The 14,005-nt window shown below is 41.6% G+C and overlaps 2 protein-coding genes across 7 annotated transcripts in view; one reads left to right on the top strand and one right to left on the bottom strand.

Moving 5' to 3' along the window:
- Phyhipl (phytanoyl-CoA 2-hydroxylase interacting protein like) overlaps window positions 1-9,302 on the top strand; it is a 40,917-nt gene extending 31,615 nt beyond the window's left edge. For both annotated transcript variants that reach the window (XM_031346601.1, XM_031346602.1), the window contains exons 4-5: window positions 2,676-2,793; window positions 8,041-9,302. In XM_031346601.1, the coding sequence (XP_031202461.1) occupies window positions 2,676-2,793; window positions 8,041-8,575 (653 nt within the window). In that variant the 3' untranslated portion in view covers window positions 8,576-9,302. The remainder of the gene's footprint in view (window positions 1-2,675; window positions 2,794-8,040) is intronic.
- Window positions 9,105-14,005, bottom strand: part of Fam13c (family with sequence similarity 13 member C) — a 109,265-nt gene continuing 104,364 nt past the window's right edge. For all 5 annotated transcript variants that reach the window (XM_031346598.1, XM_031346600.1, XM_031346595.1 and 2 more), the window contains 2 exons: window positions 13,323-13,424; window positions 9,105-10,605 (listed from right to left, as the gene is read on the bottom strand). In XM_031346598.1, the coding sequence (XP_031202458.1) occupies window positions 10,482-10,605; window positions 13,323-13,424 (226 nt within the window). In that variant the 3' untranslated portion in view covers window positions 9,105-10,481. The remainder of the gene's footprint in view (window positions 10,606-13,322; window positions 13,425-14,005) is intronic.

Raw genomic sequence — 14,005 nt, 5'->3', positions numbered from 1 at the left:
AACATGAAAGAGCTTGTAGAAAAAATAAATCTAGAAAATAATGGGCTGGTCCATTTCCTGGTTGCTTAGTAACTTCTCCCATCAGTGGGAATCTTCAGATAAGCCCCTCACCCCTTCTCATGTGGCCTCACACCTGTGTTCTTTTAGATGTTACTCAGGAGTGCCCACCACTTCTCCTGGTATCTATTGTTGTTTCTTAACCTCAAACCCAGTATAGAACTCTAAGGGCCTGTTCTAGGCCCGAAACCATGCTTCATTTTTGCTTAATCTTCATGCCTCTTTGTTTACTCTATAAAGAAGCTGATGAGAATTTTTAACTCCCTTGACTGCTAAAGATTTCAGTGTCTTGAGAACAAGGTGAAAAAATTTCTTGCAAGTACAGTATTTTTTATATTTCTCTTTATTTTGTGGATTGTAAGATCCACTGTTTTAATGTGTCATTAAGGAAAGAAATGCCAAGTAGAAGATGGTTAGACAGTATCAGAGATGTTAAAATGTAAATAGATATTTTAGGATAGATTAAGTATAATTATGATTAGTTCACTAATTGGCAGTGAACTAGCTAAAGACGCCTGCATTGAATGAACAGCAAGCAGAAGGCTCTCCCCAGGAGATAGATAGCTTTCCTTTGTCTGCTATACCATGTTGGAATCACTTTTCCTCTCTGGAATCTACCTCACCTTTAGGCCTTTCCTGAATCCCTTTTTTATTTATCTTTGTAGCACCCAACACCGGAGGTTTAATTTAAGTCAAACATACACACACATTGTCTTCGCCTATTATATTGTTGGTTGCTTATCAACAGCCCAAAACCCTAAATTGGAATGCTCTGAAATCTGAAACTTTTAAAAATATGTCTACATGAGTGCCTGCATAAATGTCTGGGCTTCAGTTTATATGCCCGGTGTTGGGTGGTGAGGGTGGGAGCAGAAAAGTTTATCAGGTCATGGGCGCCAAGTGGGTGCTGGGAGTTAAACCAGACTGTCTGAAAGAGGCGCAAGTGCTCTTAACGACTCTACCATCTCTTCAGCTCCTAAAATTTGAAACTTTTTGAGCTCTGATAAAGGTGCCCAGAATATTTTGAACTTTGGAGCAGTTTTGATTTTTGGAATGAGACGGTAAAACGGTCAAAGTATTTGCAAATATTCCAAACTCTCCAAATTCAAAATCTGAAACACTTCTGGTCTCAAGCATTGCTGGTAAATGGAACCCCAACTAGTCTACATTCATGTTTCTAGGTAAATACAGAAATAGTATCCTGGTATTTTCCGACTCAAGGGAGCTAGCTATATAGTTTATCTACCAGAACCTACTTTACACTAAAAAAAAGGTCTGAAATACTATGACTTCTTTAGGTTAAAGAAAACGCTTGGCAGTTCTAACATACACACACATACACACCACACACACGACACACACACATACACAGATGCATAAGCTGTCATATGACACACTGTTTTTACTTCTGGAAATAAAAAGAACAAAACCCGTCTTTTCAGAGAGACCTCTGTAATTACTTTCTCATTTTTTCCTACATCTCATAACTTTTGCGAGGAGTTAGGAGGTAAATGGTGACTGCCAGCTTTTAACTGGTCTACAGTATTTCTCTATACATTACTTTTTCTTTATTTTCATAGTTAAAAGCAAAGGGGGAACTTGCTGCTCAGGCTTATCAACTAACTAAGGACCATTTCATTTAAGTTTTATCAATGCCCTTGAGCCTGAATTTTGAGAAAGCTGTTTGAATAATTGTCTTTAATACTGTGACTTGGGCACTGTGCAAGGTATGGGAAATAGAATAGACCATATTCTCATGGGCTAATCAGTCTCTAGTCTATAATAACTGAACACCATTAAGAAAAATTGTTCTCGTTTATATTTCCCTTCCTGTAGACTGAGTTCTTCAAAGAGAATCATACAATTGTCATGTAGACTTGCTGTGTGATCATGCATGTGATTTGGTACATTGCATGCTCTAAAATAAATCAGTTACTTACATCAATTTAGCCAGGTTAGGCTTTGACTAATACTTACATATCCATTTTTTTCCTTATTTTCTGACGTAGAAGTTTGACAGCAATTTTCAACTCTAAAATCAAACACTAATCAAAACTATCTGAGGTACCCTGAGGGCTGTATTGTAGCTAGAGACCACCACGTAGGATCCAGAGGCCTACTAGTCTTGAAGTCGACAGCTGTGGGAATCATTGCACTTTGGCCGGTTGCAGTTTCTGCACCAGTAAAATGGCTGCGCTGATCTTGTCAAGCTCAGGCAGTTAGTAGCTCTGGTTTCGAGCTGCGAGCTGCGCTGTCCTTCAGAGTGGGAGGGGCCTTGACTCACTGTATCAGCTGATTGGGTGGGTACCAGTGCTGAGGAGTGCTGCTGGCTTAGGAAACCCCATTGAATGCTGGTGCATCAGGGTCTTTAAAACTTGAGAGAGTAAAAAAAAAGCACACAAATATTTTAAGGAATAACCATGAACCTTAACAAAAATACTTATGTAGAAATAAAAAAACAAGCCAAAGAAAGACGGTAGATTTTTTTTTTTTATATGTTCCTGTTTTACAAAACTGAATTCCCTAGAGATGCATTTTAATAATCTCTGATTTATCGAGCATGTGGCTGACACTTCTTGGTACTGTATTGCTTAGTACAACGCTTTTAAATTTTTCAGATTACTCCAAAGTTCATCTAACACAGCTGCTGGAGAAGGCTGACGTGATTGCAGGACGCATGCTTAAGTTTGCTGTTTTCTATCGGAACCAGCACAAAGAGTATTTTGACTATGTTAGGTAAGAATCACCAGGTGATGTGTTTAGGTATCTTGATGACATGTAAGTCTGAACAGCACATTCTTGCAGAGCCCAGAGAGGGCGTTGGGTTGCCTAGAACTGGAGTTACATACGGGCGTGAGCCAACACGTGAGCCAAGAATCCAAAACGGGATTCTGTGGAATTGCAGCGAGTGCTGTAATGTGCTGAGCCATTGCTCCAGCCCCGGGAGACAAAGGCTTTGAAAATGACACAATACAGTGGTTCAGAACTTCTGCACACAATCCACATCATCTGTTTTCTTTTGAAGCCTTAGCCTGCATGTGGCGGCTCAAGCTTATGTAATAGCTTTTGAGAGGATGAGGCAAGAGGGTCATCATGAAGTCAAGCTCAGTTTAGGGTGCTGCCAAGGGACCCGGCCCAAAACAAAAACAATCAAAATAAATAAGAACCCTAGTCCCTTTAGAGTTATAAAGGAGTTTTGTCTTGGCACGGCTATGTATGAAAAGAATCAGGAAGCTTTGATGGATTTTTACATTTTTGCATAATTTTTTTCTAATTTCTCTTAAATCAAAGCTATGTTTCCAAACAAGCTCCCAGCTGTGGAAATGCAAGGATTTGTAGAGGAGGAAGTGTGCTCGGCATATATGTTGTAGAAGTAGAAGACCTCAGTCACTTTTCACCACTGAGGTCATGAGAAACACCCTATGGGAAGAATGGTCGGCCTTGCTGCTGCTTTGGGGGCAGAGTCTGTCCAGGAAGACATGGTAGCCAGCAGCGCAGTGCCCCTGAGAGCAGCAGACACCCTGGGAGATTGTGTCCTGGTGTGGTAGGCTAAACCCTAAGGGCCCACCCCAGGGACTCCTTCCCCGAGGAAGGTGCCACCTGCCAAGGTTCTAGCCCTTATTCAAACAGAGCCACCAGCTGGAGACCAAGTGTTCAAATGCCTGAGGGGATGTTTTATATCCAAGCAAAACCAAAGTACTTTGTTGTGCCGTGTATTTGTATTGTATTTTAATGATAGCAGACTCGGCTGCTTTTCGTCTGAATATCTTATAACTACGGATTTCAGTCTGTTGTTCTAAGTGGCCGAGAGTCTATATAATTTTGAGTAGATACCATTCACCTAATTTAAACTGAATGACAAATTATTGTGCTTGTCAGCCATTAATTGCGAGTGGCTAGTACGTTCAACCTGAACAGTTTTTATGTTTTTAAACATAAAAATGTGGAAAGCAAAAAAAAAATTCCACCATTGCTACTGCCTCCATAAGGAGAATACAGTGTTGGATCTTTGTGGTATATATTCAGGTTGCTGGGTTCCTGCCAGCTACTGCCCAGTGTGGCCACTGGAGGTCAGTATTTCTCTAAGATTTTCTGATTCTTCCATTGTAAGAGGCTTGCCTAGCATAGACTATTCGCTTAATTTGTTCTCATAGATGTTTCCAAAAATTCAAAACGGTCAAAATCCGAGCACCTGGAAGTGGATGAAGCAGTTGTACACATTACATGATTTAATTCCAGTTTACCTGCATGAAAGATGTTTGTACCAACAACGAAATTTACTTTGGTTTGAATTTCAAAAATAACAGCAGTAAAACCCATGTAACTTGTATCTTGAAGCATTAAAAACAAAGACTGTTACCTAAGGCATAGGTAGAATTCCTCCTCATTTTGAAAAGCTTTATTTGATAAAGAAAATAGAGCCCTCTCTCTGCTGGAGGTAGAGCTCTTGGAGAATTTTTACCTGGCATGCAGTGGTCTGGGTTCAAGCCCCGGGACAAGTAACAACAACAAAAATACTTCAGTTTTCCGTTAGTAAGGGTGCTTATGTCCATGGGTCTTGATTTGCATTTTAATTAGTAAAGCGTTGTCAGGATCTATTTCCTTGATTAGAATCCCTTCAAAATGTTATCTTCAGAATGCTTGATGAAGCAATCTTACAATTACCTGGTAATCTTTACAAATCATTATAACTGAAGACGTTGTAGATAAATTCTGATTCAATCCATAAGGGCTGAACTAATTTTCATCTCTTTTAAAAAAGAACTCCCCAAATGAGCACACCCTACCCTTCAATGAAAAGGCTTCCTGCACCCCCGACCTTGTTCTCTCGTGAGGCTAGGCGCTTCTCTACCTGATTGCATTTTCTTTCTCCTTTCTCTGCCTGGTTGTCAGAGACCCAGAAAGGACAGGAGGGTAGGGCTGAGACTCATAGAGCTGGAATTATTTCCAAATTTAGCAAATAGCATATGCTTATGAGTTTTAGCTGAGGAACCCCAAAATGGTATAAGGTTCTGATGACATTCATGTGAAGGCACATCAAAAACTCCTGAAAACTGAAGAAAATAGAAAAAAGTTTTCAGGTAGTAAGAAAGCAAGTTGGAAAAGATACAGGCTTTGCTCCTGGACTGCGTTTCTCACCTAGACCCCTGTGACCTGGCCTTTCCTCTAATCTACTTCTTTAATAAGCTCCACTGGATAGTAGTCAGGTGATGGAATTAGGGGCCTGTGGCTGTTCTAAGGATGGCGGCAGGTCCCCAGCATACCTCATTGCCTCACAGACTCTGAGCAGCCTAGTGATAGTAATAAAAATAATTCCTTATTAGAATACTAGCTTGAACTTTGCATTCTTAAATATACTGGTAGGCCCCATTGAGAAAAAGAATTGAGAAATTCTACAGAGAACCTCCATTCACAAATTAATTAATGAGACCTCCATTTACTAAAGTGCAAGCATAGCTGAGCTGCTAAGACACCAAAGCAACCGGCAAACGTCAAGATGTGGTTTTACTCTTCTTGGGAACACAGGGGAGTCCAGAGTCAGCCAGCAGCAGCAGCAGCGAGCAGAATGCAGCCTTGATGGAGACACAACATCCTAACATACGAGGAAGTCAGGAAGACACCCGAGGCTCACCTTCTCTCTACCCTAGATCTGCTGCTACTTCACACTGGCAGGATTTCACAGGGAGGGAAGAGTCAAGGCACTGAATAATAGTCTTGGGCCCCACAGAAGGCAAGAGAGGTAGACAATGTGTTTAGGGGGCAAATGAAAAGAATTTTGTTTTGTCTGTCCAACAAACAGTGAGAGGTAACCTGACAAGCAGGCCTGTGTCTGGACTTAAAAACGGCCAAAACGTAAGGAGCAAACCACTTCTGTCTGTCTAAGTGGGCAACACAATTTCTTTTCAAATAACAAATACAACTGCCTAGGCTCTTGAGGCAGAAATCGAGATGAAGCATGAAAGCTTGTCTCTTGTGTCCTCTACTGCCTTTCTCTTAATTTGAAAATATGTTGGGATTCCTTCCAGGGTTATCTGCACAGTTAGGGTTAGGGTCTCTTTTCACATTGATAAAGAAGTATGGTTTTCCAAATTGACTTTGAAAATGCACACCCTAACAGGTTTTTTGCATCTTTGGTTTTGGTGTTTTGTTTTGTTTTGTTTTGTCTGTCTTCTGTAGTGTGAAGATATAATCCTTGACCTGTGGGTCTTCTGTAGCCAGCAGTGTAGATTGAACATCTTTATGTTGTGATAATTGATATATACTGTGTAACAATAACCAGGAATAGAAATTTTGTCTTCAGCCAGGTGTGGTATCACCCCAGCTCTTGGGACGCTGAGTTGGAAAGTTCTGAGTTTGAAACCACCTGGAGCTTCAAAGCGAGACCTTATCTCAAAAAAGTCTACTTCTTTAAAAAAGAAAAAAGAAAAAAAAAAACGTAATCCTGTTCCTTTCATTCTGAAACTGCTGTGATGTGAATCTTTGCTTAACTACATCCTAAATCTTACAGGTTTTCTTTGTGCATTCTGTTCTTTTGTTGGCTAAAAGATCTGCTCAGTTCAGAAATTCTATCTATCCTCATGTGTCTTAGCAGCTTGCAATTATATTTAGTTTATTAATTAAGTATTTTGCACCAAGGTTTCTGATTGGTTCTTGTGATGGTTTGTATATGCTCGGCCCAAGAAATGGCACTATTAGAAGGTATGGCCCTGTTGGAGTAGGTGTGTCACTGTAGATGTGGGCTTTAAGACCCTCATCATAGCTGCCTGGAAGTCAGTATCCTGCTAGCAGCCTTCAGATAAAGATGTAGAACTTTCAGTTCCTCCTGGACCATGCCTGCTTCGACACTGCCATGCTCCTGTCTTGATGATAATGGACTAAACCTCTGAACCTGTAAGCCAGCCCCAATTAAATGTTGTCCTTTATAAGACTTGCCTTGGTCATGGTATCTATTTACAGCAGTAAAACCCTATCTAAGATAGTTCTATTTTATGATTTTTTTATATCCTTGAAAACATTGTTATGACTTAAAATTGTTTCTTCATTGCCTTGTATTTATATACTCTGGATTCTCATGAGTTTGTTGAAATCCTCATTTTGAGTTGGATTTCAAGCATTTCATAGATTTTGAATTTTTTTCTTTTGGAGTTCTACTTCCTTTGCCTTGGTGTGTGCATCTGGTTGTAATTTTATGAAATATCTACTGTAAGAGCATGTTTTCATTCATTGGCCTGTGATTCAGACGGGCTACAGAATTTGAATTAGGTTGGATGCTTTCGAGTTTGATCATAAACTGAAAAGTGTAGTCTCTGTGATGTGTCTTGCAATGATGTCCCTGGGATCAGTAGCCAAGGCAACTGTATGACTCCACAGACAGTGTCCCCAGACTCCAGTCTAGCACTGATGTGACTAGAACTTGTGGACAGTTGCAGGGTGCCTCGGGATCAGCACAGGAGACTCCAACAGTTGTGTGACAGCAGCCCCTATCTTCAAACCATAGAATGTGACGGGGATTCTGGGAATGAAGATGGGATGTGTCTGGACCTGTGGCAGCAGCAGCTCAGTTCTGGAGCCATCAGTCAGGATGGCCCTTCTTTGGGTAGACAGCATACAATGAAACCAAGTTCTCCTTAGCAGTGTTCATGTGTTCAATATTTTCAGTAGTTTTCTTTTTAATAAAGTCACTTGTGAAACCCATTAAGTACAGGTAGAGCCAGTTTCACCTGTGAGACTTGTAATTGCAATTCAGTTTTTCAATCCAGGAAGTTTACAGTTAAAGATCCCCAAGGTTTGTAGGTCATCTTTATTTGGGGTCCAAGGGCATGCATGATAAGTAGTGTCAAAAGATATATTCCCCTTGATTTGGTTATAGCCTGATCTTTTAGACCTTTAACAATGGGTAGTCATTTTTGTGCCCTTCAAATATGTAAATCAGTAAAATTAGCACGATTGCACTGAGCAGTGGCTATTTCCTTTCTCTGGCAGGGAACACTATGGGAATGCTATGCAGCCTTCCATCAAGGATAACAGCGGTAGCCATGGCTCACCCATCAGTGGGAAACTGGAAGGCATCTTCTTCAGCTGCAGCACTGAATTCAATACAGGGAAGCCACCCCAGGATTCGCCATATGGAAGATACAGGTTTGAGATTGCAGCAGAAAAACTTTTCAACCCCAATACTAACTTATACTTTGGGGACTTCTACTGTATGTACACGGCTTATCATTATGTGATTCTTGTCATTGCCCCTGTGGGATCGCCAGGAGATGAATTTTGTAAGCAGCGCCTTCCTCAACTAAATTCCAAGGATAATAAGTTTTTGACCTGTACAGAAGAAGATGGGGTGCTGGTGTACCACCACGCCCAGGATGTCATTTTAGAAGTCATTTACACTGACCCTGTGGCTCTTTCCCTGGGCACCGTGGCAGAAATCACTGGTCATCAGCTCATGAGTTTGTCTACTGCAAACGCAAAGAAAGACCCCAGCTGTAAAATCTGTAATATCAGTGTCGGACGCTAACGCCACTTTCGTACCCTCCCCCACCCACCCACCCACCCCCCAGCATACCCTGTCTTCCCATAGGAGCGTTACCCTCTGTTGTACATCCGCCATCAGATGTCCCCACTGAAGCATGCATATGCCGCTGTCACCAAAAGCAAACTCTGTCACTCAGAGCCTTGCCATGTCTCCTCCTGCCCACCCTTGTCCACCACCTCCAGCGATGTCCCCAGGTTGTCCTGACACTTTGTTTTACCCAGATGCTGCAATGCTTCTATGTCTCCTCTATGCCAAACATAACAAGACAGTTCTATAGACCGCTTTAGCAAAGCCCAAAATAATGGCTTATCAACGGTGTTTAAATGTGCATCCATTTTAATCTACTGAATAAATTGGGATAACTCCACACCGCATGAAAGAGTGTAATTGCAGCATGAGTTAAACCCTAAAATCCTAGACTTGTCAGCACTCCGCCTTCTGTTGGACAGTGTTCTTTATGTTATTTATATTAGCTAACAGGAAACAGTTACTGTGCTTTCAACATAATAAATATAATAGAAAAATATTTTATTTGTATGTTGTATAAAATATTTACAATCATATAGAATATAGTTACATTTTAATAGCAATTGTATACATCTCACGAAACCATTTCCCTTATCAAAGATGGAATTTGTAAACCTCAAATAGTTGTGTATCTGTCCTGTTACAAGTAGATGACTTCGATTAAACAAATTTATGAAGGCCATTACTCTGATTCATAAAAGGCTTAAAACAGCAGGTGAATACAGAGAGAACAACACGCCTCTGACATAGTCCGTGTCTAGAATCCGGGTCGGTTTGTTTTTTTCCACCCAAGCAATGTGAAAATCTGAGTTTCTTCAACACCATGCTTAAACATTACAGAGAACAGAAATATGAACAATGCTGATAATGAGAAAATGTCTACCTGTTACTTGATTTTACAAAAACCAAACCAATAAGTGTGTGAGTGGAGAAAAAGCAAGATACACTGAATAAAGCAAATAAAAGGTCTCGGTGATTTCCAAGCTTTTCACCCTGTGCTGAATGAATGCAGCTCACAAGAAAGTTATTTCACTTTATAAAGTACAGACCTTGGAACATTAAGAAAGATGCATATTCCCAATGGAAAAATAGTTATATAATCTTAGTATAGGAAACAAGAAAATCAGCAATAGTACTGTGGTCACATTAGGTTATTACTGCAGACACATCTATCCAAAATACCTATTTTAATATTTTACTTTAATATAAACATTTGTCAGTCATAGACAAAGATAATTCACAAAGTACATGCCATCCAAGTGAACTTTGGTAACTGGAGATGTAAATTTTCAAATAACAGATAAAATAATGCACTACTTTCATATAGAAATAAGAGATTAGCAGTGACACAGTCGAGTTATTTTAGAGTGCTGAACACCTACAGACTTACAGGACAAGGTAGTGGATGTTGTCTTGCTTAAATTACCTTCTTTCTAGCTGTTTTCCTCCCTGGATGAAGAGCAGATTTTTTCTTTGTCTCACCAGCATATTTAAACCATGCTCTTTCCATACATCAATCAAACCAATTTGGGGCCACTCCTAAGTCTTCCCTAGCAGGTAGCCTGCCTACGTGTTATTTTAGGTTTGACAAGATATTAGGCATTTTATGAGACAACTACATTTGACTCTGGATTTCAGTTTGGCATAGAGACTAAATGCTTTTCGCCAGTCCCAATATGACCTATTATTTCCCTATTTAAATGCTTTCTTGGGTACAAATATACTAGCTCTTCCTTCATCAAAACAGCTAATACTATCTCTAAAGTGCTTCCATTCTCAGTACATCAAAACTACTTAACAAGAACAGTAGAGGAAGATGAACTTGACTTCATCTTGAGAGAGAAGCGAGCAGAGCCGAACCTCAGATAGTTTTGGCCACATCCTGCTTGCTGATGAGGACCTCCAGTAGTCTCAGCTTGGCTTTTATATGTTTGTATTCACAGTACTCATCTGCCATTGGCATCCTGTCTTCCTTCTGTGGGCTTCTGCGGGAAGGGAAGATACAATATATTAGAGGATATTTGAGCCAGGTCGTTAAAGATCCTTTTATAACAGACAGGGGTCTGTGGCTTCCATATGGGTCCTTTGTGATGGTGCCACCACCATTATGTCCCTTGGGTCTCATTCCATCTCTGCTCTGTTTCTGTAAGCACCAGCACCCGTTGGCCACGTGTTTTTGCACATGAGACCCCATGCCTAAGCGCATTACAGACGACGGTGCAGGTGAAAAGATTTGAAGGAAAAGCGGAGGCTAGAGCCTCCGACACATGGCCTTTCTGCTCATCCTCATACTTCAGTAGTTCCATAACAGCATCCTGAAAACACTGCAGGTATTCGATTATACAAGTAACCCATAAAGCCGCAGTGGCAAAGCCTTCCCGGGGGGGCTGCCTTGTACACTGGAAACGTTTCCAAGTTTCCTTGTGGTCAGGCCTGTTTCTGCTGATGTGGAAACAGAACTTCTGAGCTTCCCCGCTTGATGGAAGCAATTGTGAGTCTAAATCATTTGAATTGAGGCCAGTGAGATGGCTCAGTGGGTAGTGGGGGTGACTGCTACCAAACCTGATGGCCTTTATGACCCACATGGTGGGAGAGAGACCGCATTCCCCCAAGTTGTCTTCTGGCCTCCATACATACAAGCACATCCACAGTTGAAACTGCAATGGCTCTCTTTTTGCACACTAACTCAAAGGCTGGGCGTGCTCTAAGGCATAGACCTTGCTTGGAACATGCATAGAGTGCTCTTGTCCTATTACCATATTTACAGTGTCTCTAAATGTATAGAAAATCCACTCATGGTCACTTTAGCTTCAGAGATGGGTTAATAAGTCTTAGAAGTAAATAGCCTCAGAGAAACAAGACAACACTGCTTTCTTGCCATTCAACAGAGCTTCATATTAATAAATGGGCACCTTCTCATTCAGATGACGTTTTATCACCGTAAGAGGACGTACAGCTTCATGCGGATCAAGCACGAACATGTCTTAAGTAGGTTTAGGCAGTGAAAGTACAATAGACTAAGCTGTCTCTTGACCGCAGTAGGGAACAGAAACACGGCAGTCATGGTCTTCTGCATACTCCTTCTCAGATACATACTGATGCATAGGTTTTTATACATCCTCAGTCGATGACTACTACTAAGAACAGGCAGAACAATTGAAACCACCGTTGTTGCCAAAAGGCATGCCAAGTAATACTGACAGGTCCCATAGGCAGCCTCAGCACCCTGGAACCATCTAATGTATACCCCGTTCAAACGGGTCAAAGCGTACATTTCTTCGGGGAAACTTGAAGGGACAAAAAGACTTTCTATGTGTCTTAAACCTAATTAACTCATTTTTCATGCAATTGTCTATTTAAACGCAAAATCCTGAACCCATGGCAGATCCTTCACTGGATGAAAAAGTTCCCAGTGACTAATTCTAAAGGGGAACCCGAATGCAAATCGGGAGGTGTGCTTGAAGCCCCTAGGGAGCCTGTCACTCTCCCGAGCTGCAGTGAGTTTTTGGCCTGGGGAGCCCACTGCTGATGGCTAGCACAGTAGAAAAGATCCCAAGGGCAAAGAAGCAAGCATGCTAGGTGGATGTCTCAAGGTGCTTTGTCCTGCTCCCTCACAGCAGCCGGGGTGGGGGATGGGGCGCGGGCTGAGAGGAAAGGACAAGGCAGGAAAGAAAGACAGTAGAGGAATCACAGCCGCACAGCTCATCTCTGCCACTTAGGAGCTTTGTGACTTTGGGAAAGTTATATGCTTGCAAGAGTGGCTAACCTTTTGACGCTGCACAGTGTTGTTAACTACCAAGTTCAGGCTGGAGAACATACAATCTAGCTTTTAAAAATAGGGGGGGGGGGAAAGTAATTGTATTGGGTTCTGTTAGGACATTTACAGTGCACTCTTCTGGCAGTCGGAGCAGGTTAGAAACATGGGGGGTCAGGAGGGTGTGTTAGGACTAATGTCCCGTCGTCGTCGTAGTCATAGCCTTCAGACTTATCCCAGGAGACAAAGCATTGCAGGTTATTGAGGACAGAGACGGAGGCCAGCTAAGTCATTGGTCTCTTTTCCAAAAAGACACTACCGTTCATTACCTGGTTATCTAGAGAAGTTTGTTGGTAACACAGTAAAAAATTACTAGAAATTAACGAGTGTATTGTAGCAGCTGGGTTAGGATAGAAAAATATAGGAAGACAGCTGGTCCAACTAAATATTTAAGGGAGAGAGAAATAGCTATGAACTTTTTTGACTCACGCCAGGAATAAAACAAACAGGAATGGGGAGGGGGGGGATGTTTCAAGCAGATATTTAACGGAAAGCATTCACGGAATAGGCAGAGAATACCTTACGGAACTAGAATCTAAGAACAAAGACTGAGTGGTGAATTTTCAAAAAGCTTAAGATAATCAGTAGTTGGGGGTGAAACTCATCATCTATAAAACACTTTCCAGAGTTGAATTTTCCTTTTATAAAGACTGATGTTAACACCTGACAGCCCTTAACAACAAGATCCCGTAAAGCATCCCTAAACACTGTTTAGGGTCCTGCACTGGAGAAAGCAGAGTCTTCAGCAAGGGCTTACATCTCAGCCACTGTCCCTCCAAACGCAGAACTTATTTGGAACTACAGTTCTCTAGGAATTGTTAGCATTAAAACAAAACAACACAACACGAAACAAAAATAACACAGCCTCTCCACTCCACACTTACTTACCTTCCCGTCTGTTTAAAAAATTGTTCTTCAAATTCTCGCAGGGCTTTCCGAAGCCTCTTCTTGTCAGCCCTCGTTTCTCGGAGGTGGTCAAGGAGGACGGGCCTGAATCAGGTGACACACGTTTGCTATTATTAAGCGCTGGCCTGACGGAACGATCGTGCCTGCTTTATATCAGACCAGCAAAATGGGCCCCGTTATCCCAGGACAGTGATCATGGGAGGAGATTCTGAGGAAGCGAGTAAATTGATGATGTGTGCCTCGGGGTCGGAACAGCACTCGAGCCTAGTATCCCCTGAGGTTAGCAGTGTCATGGGCAAAGGGAAAGGGTGGTGTACTGCGTCTGCTGTCAGAAATGGTGACGGTTATGGTCCTAGGATAAGATCTGGGGGGACGGGCATCTCAGGGATACACACAAGTGTTTGTTGACAAAGTGACACAAGGGGAAAAATATGATGTCCCTGGAGTGTGGGGAGAAGGACAAAGCCTTTGGAAACGAAATTGAACGGGGGGTTGGGGGGAAGGGGGGCTGACATTCCACCACCATCTACTTCATGGTAGAATGTATCTATTATGCTTCCAGAGACTGAATACTAAAGTTTTCTATAGGCATTTTCGATAAGCCAAGTCTATCAATTTCAAAAATGCCTCCACCAACCCAATTTTAGGAATGCTTTTTTTTTTTT

This window comes from Mastomys coucha, unplaced genomic scaffold, assembly GCF_008632895.1.
Source record: "Mastomys coucha isolate ucsf_1 unplaced genomic scaffold, UCSF_Mcou_1 pScaffold3, whole genome shotgun sequence".
In the NCBI taxonomy this organism is placed as follows: Eukaryota; Metazoa; Chordata; class Mammalia; order Rodentia; family Muridae; genus Mastomys; species Mastomys coucha.
This window is presented reverse-complemented; position numbering and strand designations above follow the sequence as displayed.